Genomic DNA, 7,571 nt, shown 5'->3' on the forward strand with positions numbered 1-7,571 from the left:
AATAGGCATTATGATGAGGAACCAAGAGAAGGCTTTGTTCTTGAACTAACCAATTGGACAAGTGTTAAAAGGTAGCTTTGAATTATAATTTGATTGTTTATCTTGCTTGTTTAGTGTGATTTGTTGTTTGCTTGGATTGAGTAACTTGTGTAGTGATATTGATTGGTTGGATAACTTTGGTTTATGCTTTGGCCAAATGCATTAAATTGTGTTAATGTAGAAGTGTTTATGTTCCTCTCCTAGCATGGCATTACGCATGACTTTATGTGGTTTGATTATGCCTTGAATTTTGATAACATGTCATATGTAAGCTTGCTTGATTTACATGACAATTATAATTCATATGCTACTGGGATTTATTTGAAATCTTATTCTTCCTATATTAAATTATGTTTCAATAGGGAATGAGTCATCCGATGGCAAGGACAAGGAAATGATTTTGGAATAGAGGAGCGTTATGGAATTGATAGTATTATGTTATGCTATGAAATGTAATAATGAATTTTATGTTGAGAATGTAATGAATTATGAATGATATGTAATGTGAATTATATTTGTATGACATGCCCTCATGCTAAAATTATGAATGGTGCAATGTTAAAAAAGTGTAGGAAAAAAATGGGAGATAAATTAAAGAAAATGGGATAAAATCTCCCTAAATAGTGCTAATTGTGTGGCACATGAAATAATAAGCAATTGTTAGAATTTGGGCATGAAATTTTATAGTATTATAGATCTCATTTTTATCTTTAAAAGAAGTGGTAAATCATCAAATTTGGAGTTTTGTGCTAAGAGTGCCCTTCCAAAGTTGGGCAAAAATACTAGAAAATTAAAAATTTACCATATGAACAGTACATCTGGTGCTGTCATAGATGGAATTGAGTCCAATGAATATTTTTTCTCTATAAAAGTCTTAGCAGGCTTTGTGTGAAAATTGAAACCACCTTGTTTTGATTTTTCTAGAATTAGTTATGAATTTTCAAAATTGGCCTATTTTTGTACGGACAGAATTAAAGGCAAAATTTTAATATTGAAAATTTTCATTCGGAAACACTATGAAACACATTATAATGGTTCCAATTGACGTATTATGGGTTATAAAGAGAGGTGTGACACTTTTTAGTATCAAAGCAAAGGTTCTGGCTCTGTTTTAATTGCATTGTTCTGATTGTTTTATATTGTGAACTGTGCAATGATTGGGAATAGTGTTTGATTGTAGCACTATTTTGACTGTTATTGTTAAACATGGATTGTGGTTGTTTGATTGAATACTTCTAGTTGGGGTTATATCTCGAGTGGATTAGTGTATTATAGATTAAGTTGAATGCATGGAGTTATGGCCTGTTGTAGCAACGACTCTGGGGAAATGGTAAACCAAAAGATGCCGGGAAACAGTACTAGATTGGTACAACCCGTATATTTCTGACCCTGATGATCTGACTCCACCATCGAGGTATTATCAACCTCTCTGGGAGATAGAGGGCATATTCTCAAAGGAAGATTCTAACAATATTGTGAAACTTGAGAAAGGTGACGGCTAGAGTACTACAAGACCTCAGCCACACCCTAGCGAGGTGGGTCCTAGCACCATCAGGGCAGTGCCTATTCAGATGGTAAGGCCAAAGCAGATTAAATCCAAACATTTGCCAATTAAGAAGAGACCTTTGTTAGTAAACAAGGTATTTAAAGATCATAACAGTCTCTTCTAGGAATTCGTTGAACTCGGTAGACACATAGATCCTACCCAGAATTGGTACGTTACGGTCTACCAGGACTACTTCTATTACTTGAGGTTACTGCATAATGAAGTAGTAGAAAAGGGTCAGTATGTAGATGACACCTTATGGTACCGGGTGTTACTAGAGACATTACCTACTGCCCAAGTTTGGCAGACTTAGATTTGGTAGCTTTACAAATCCTCTATGCCCAGTGATTTTGATGAGTTGCTAGACGACTTAAAACTTTTTGTAGTTACTCTGTTTTCCTCTTCCTCTACTGGGTTGTAAATATAGGATGACTTTATACTATGCTAACTGTGGTGGGCTGTAAACTTACTTTTGTTAGTTGTGCCGTTGTATATATAACTGAAAAGGTAATACAAATAGTGTTTATGTAAATTAGTGATTCCATTCCTCTTGTAGTTGAGACGAAAACAACAAAATGGTAAGAGGAAGATGAGGATTAAAAGGTAGGAGACCTGGTACAAGGGGAGAGTCGTCAAGACCCCCTGTTGATCTAATTGAGTGCATAATAGAAAGGTTAGAGCAACAATAAAGGAATATGGTTGAGATACAAGCCATACAAGTTAAGCAGGAACAAGATGGACACTGCTATAGCTACAGTGGTAGTAGTAGCATTAGCACAATTACAGCAGTCTGGGCTAGGAATAGCCAGGACAGCCCAGCCCATACCACCACAGTAACCATAGGAAACTGCTCCTGCAGACCTTAATTTGCTACAGAGCCTGACATAATACAGCAGTGGATTGTTAAGTTTGGTAAACATAACCGTCCTGCTTTCGAGGGAACTTTTGATATGTGTAAAAACCCTTAACCTCAAAACATTATAACTCAACACAAAATCACTACTATGGTAGAAAAGGAAATCTGTTAAATGAACTACCATAGTAGGAAGGAATTGCATAATTTTGAATTAACATGTAAACTCGGTTCCAACTCAAAGTCTGTTGCATGCAACTGAAATCATTCATTTACATCTACGGGGCCTCCGAGCCTCCGGCCCGGGTAACAACAGACATCACATCAGCCCATCTAAATGATTCCCAACAAAATAATCCAGAGTTTCATAAAACAATAGAAATGGCCTCCGGCTAACTAAAATGAGGAGATAACATATTCTCCAATTTACAATAAGGCCGGGTAATCAAAATATTTCAAAAAGCAGTCCTAAATGTGGCAATATATACTAGCCATACATATACAAAGGCTAGAGGCCTAAAGCTAACCAAACTCAAGCCTCTGCGTCTCTTCCCGATGGGCCACGCCCGGAACCTTCACCTGAAAACATTGTAAACCACGGGGTGAGACAAAGTCCCAGTAACCAACCTTTCCAATTCTAGGTACTACTAAATAGGTGCTCGTGAGGTGTCAAGTGGGGCAGTTCACAAGTAATATGATAACAAGATAGCCACAACAAGTTATGCAAGTGCAAAGATGCAATCTCATCAACCATATCCCTCCCTTTGAGAGATTTTCAGGAGCCGAAGCCGGCCTATCCCTCACTATGGGGGACGTAAGGAGCCATAAAAGGCCTATTCCTCACTCTGGGGGACGTAAGGAGCCAAAAGGCCTATCCCTCACTATGGGGGACGTATTGAGCCAACCATCATGCATTAATGGAGGCCTTACCACGTGGTAGTAACTATCAAAAACTCTCACCAATTCCCAATTCATGCATCATGCTCAAACCATAATCAAATAGTAATTGAGCATTTCATAAGTAACTTCATTCAGTGGCATATCCTTCACAATTTCAAGATTCATTCATCATCAATCGAAACCCCACAAGACGGTTTTCCTTTTTATACACAACATACACTTTGAACATAATTACTACTTGGAGCAGAAAACATAAATCTACTCACAATACCACAGAAGCAAGTACTAAGGATTGGAAAGTGGTTACCTCTCGCCTGAGCAAGGAACAACAAACCAACAATGTGGCCCCGCGCACCAACAAGACTCACAACCGGTCTACACAAGCACACAGACACACAACCATCATGTATTAGCTTTCAAACTAATAATGTGGCCAAAACAACACTTGGGGACACAAAATTCCTATCTCCCATCAAAACTCTACCCAACTCAAAGGGTATAACTATCAAGGCAACACTCCATGGTCATACCAATCCATTAAAACCTTAATTCCTTTCCAAACATCAATTAAAATTCATAACCTCAAGGACCCACTATAGGAATTCAACACCCAAACATCCCATTTGAACAATTGAAGTTCTAACAACAATCTAAACCGATTAAACATCCAATTTAACCCTCCTTAACATAACCCAAATCACAAAACTCAGAATCAACCTCTACATTGTCAACCTCAATCACAAACCTCCCATTTCCATAAACCCTAGCTTCAAAAACTCAAAGTTCTTCAAATCCAAGGAAACTACACCAATTAAAAACTTAGACTAACCCAAAGCAATCAATTAAACTCAAAACAATCGGTCAAAAACCTCAATTCCATCACAACCTAGAAAATCCTAGGGTTCCACCAAAAATCCTCAGAAATTCCAAGAAAGAAAGTAGATTAGAGGTTAAATTCACTTACTTGAGGTAATGGATCCTTAGAAATGTCTTTCCCAAGCCTCAACACCGAAACCCTAGCAGAGCTCCTCTCTCCTCCTTTAGATTTTCTAATTTTTGTACAACTGAACCCTCCAACGTCTATATAGATTCGGGACCTTTTGCCGCGGCGAACTAATCCCGAGAGGGATTACTCGCCTAAAAACCCGACTTCCCTGGGGCGAACTACAATCTTCGCCGCGGCAAAAGCTTCCCGAGAGGAAACTCTCGCTCGCCCAGAAGAACTTCGCCGCGGCATGCCCTCACCTTCGCCGCGGCGAAACATTCTCGAAAGGATACTCTCCCCTGGAACTCCCGGTGCGCCGCGGCGAACATACCCTGAGAGGGATATGTTCACCTATTCCTCCAACATGCCTCAAATCCAACCCAAACACTAAGATCAAGATTAAATTGCTAATCTATCCTCAAAATCAACCAAAAGAGGCTATTAAAACCCGATAAAACTCAGGATGTTACAATATGCAAGTTGCTGAGGATTGGATAACCCAACTAGAAAAGATCTTTCCTATCCTGGAATGTCTGTCTGAGAGGAAGGCTTAGATGGTAATATCTAAACTGGAAGGAAAGCAGACAGATGGTGGAAAAACACTGAGTTGGTCCTTCAGGCCAACAAAACCCCTGTTACATGGGAAGTATTTAAGGATCAGTCTTTCCTAAAATATTTTCCCCACTCTGTGAGGGACAAGAAAGAAGCGGAGTTCCTCACTACAAGGAAAGCAGTGAATGAATCCTTTGACGAGTACTTAGGAAGGTACATTAAGTTATCCAGGTACTCCACTTATCTCCAGCACATGAATGACAAGCACTGGTTTACGGAGAAAATGATTAGGGGGCTAAAGCCTGAGTTAAGAGAGAAGGTAGCCTTGAGACAGCTAAAAGTTTTTAACAAGGTAGTGGAAGCCTGTCGTATCACCGAGAATAGCCAGCATCATACTGAGTTGGCTAAAGCAACTCGACGAGCTAGGAAGCCAGGGGCAAGAGTGGGTCAGGAAGGTACTTCTTTCGGTAGTAGTTAGAAGAAAAGGAGATTTAACTAGAACAGGAAGTCAAGGTAGGGAGCCCAACGAGGAGGCACAGAGAATGTCTGTCAAGGAGCGAAAAATGTTCGCTAAAGAAGGGAATGCGAGCGCTGTGGCCGTAATCACGAGACAGCCCGTACATGATGGGTTAAAGCTTGTGCTTCAAGTGTAGATGACCCAGACACTTTGCTAGGGAGTGCCTGCAAGGTGCCGACAACATGGGAAGACCTAAGGCACAAGGCAAGGTGTTCACCCTCAGCCGGGAAGAGGCTTGTAAGTCACCTGAGATTATCCAAGGTACGGTTACTGTGAATGGCTACCTTGTGGATGCTTTTTTTTACTCGAGTACCAGCCGCTCATTTATATTGTATGATTGCACTAGGCACTTAGGTCTTACTGTCGACACATTACTATATGATTTGTGTGTTCCCCCTCCCACGAGAATGAAAATTTTAACTTCTGCTATTTGTTTAAACTGCATTGTCCAATATGCCCACTTTTGCACTATGTTAGACCTGATATGCATGCCTTTCTGTGATATTGATATTGTCCTTGGTTTGAACTAGTTGTTCTCCTAAAATGTCCTCTTGATTGTAAAAATAAAATGCTAATCCTTCCTACGAGAGTTAACCCCTGTAGAGGAAGTGAAACTAGACGTGATTTTAGCGGCTTAAGTAGATAAATGGTTGAGACAGGGTTGCTAGGGTTATAAGGTGTTTTTCTCGATGAAAGTAGAAACTAAAAGAAGAAATTTTGGATATCCCGATGGTCCAGGAATTCTCTAAGGTATTTCTGACAGAGATTAGCAAATTACCCCTTGAAAGGGAGATTGAATTTATTATTAATCTGGTGCCTAGAACAAACTAGATTTCAGAGGCTCTGTATCAGATAGCTCTAAATGAAATGGCAGAACTAAAGAAGCAACTAGAGGAGCTCTTGGAGAAAGGGTTCATACACCCCAATGTATCTTTGTGGGGTGCACCAGTGTTATTTGTGAAAAAGAAAGGCGGTAACTTGAGACTATGTATAGACTATCATGAATTGAATAAAGTGACTATCAAGAACAAGTACCTGTTACCACGGATTGACAATTTGCTAGATTAGCTGGCACGAGCCACTGTATTCTTAAAGATCAATTTGAGATCGGGATACCATCAGTTGAGGATTAAAGGCAGAAGATATCCCGAAGACCGCTTTTTGAACAAGGTATGGGCATTACGAATTTCTGGTGATACCTTTTAGTTTGATGAACGCACCTGCTATATTTATGGACTATATGGTAGGATTTTTTGGCCATATTTAGATCAATTTGTAGTGGTATTCATTGATGATATCCTGATGTATTCTAAGTCACCAAAGGAGCATGAATGGCATTTGCGGATTGTATTAGGCACGTTGTGGAAAAGCAACTGTATGCCAAATTGAGCAAATGTGAGTTTTGGCTAAATGAGATAAAGTTCTTGGGTTATGTGATTACCCGAGATGGAGTAGCAGTAGACCTAAGCAAGGTAGAGGCCATGTTGAACTGGGAATGGCCCAAGATGGTAACTGAGGTGAGAAGTTTTCTGGGACTCGCACAGTACTACAGGAGGTTTATACGGGATTTCTCACGGATTGCCCTACTGCTGACCAAGCTCATTTGGAAGAATCAACCGTTTGAGTGGGATGTAAAGTGTGAAGTGAGCTTTCAAGAGTTAAAGCAGAAGTTGACCTCGACTCTTGTGCTGATAATGCCTGATCCTACGTTACCTTATGTGGTATATATAGATGCAAGTAAGCAGGGATTGGGATGTATGCTAATGCAGCAGGGTCGAGTGGTCGCTTATGCCTCACGACAGTTAAAGACTCATGAGGAGAACTATCCCACACACGATCTTGAGCTGGCAGCGATTGTCTATGCCTTGAAGATCTAGAGGCATTATCTATATAGGGCAACCATCGAATTGTATTGTGATTATAAGAGCCTCAAGTACCTGCAAGATTAGAAAGAACTTAACATGAGACAGAGGAGATGGATGGAGTTGCTCAAGGATTACGACTATCAAATTAAATACAATATAGGGAAAGCAAAAGTAGTAGCAGATGCATTAAGACGGAAGATAGTGCAGGTGGCATCATTGATGATAAAGGAACAAGAGTTGATCGAAAATATCTGAGATTGGAATCTCACCGGCCAGATACAGCTGATGATGGGCCAAATCAGTATTGTAAAAGT

At 39.9% G+C, this 7,571-nt stretch overlaps 1 protein-coding gene across 1 annotated transcript; it reads left to right on the forward strand.

Annotated features, from left to right (window-relative positions):
• The first annotated feature begins 6,723 nt into the window (after window positions 1-6,723).
• On the forward strand, window positions 6,724-7,269 carry LOC114760092 (uncharacterized mitochondrial protein AtMg00860-like). Its single transcript, XM_028949348.1, has one exon. The coding sequence runs from the start codon at window positions 6,724-6,726 to the stop codon at window positions 7,267-7,269; it is 546 nt and encodes a 181-aa protein (XP_028805181.1).
• The last annotated feature ends 302 nt before the right edge of the window (window positions 7,270-7,571 follow it).

The sequence above is a fragment of the Neltuma alba genome, unplaced genomic scaffold (genome assembly GCF_004799145.2).
Source record: "Neltuma alba isolate B1F8T4 unplaced genomic scaffold, ASM479914v2 tig00001633_pilon, whole genome shotgun sequence".
NCBI lineage: Eukaryota > Viridiplantae > Streptophyta > Magnoliopsida > Fabales > Fabaceae > Neltuma > Neltuma alba.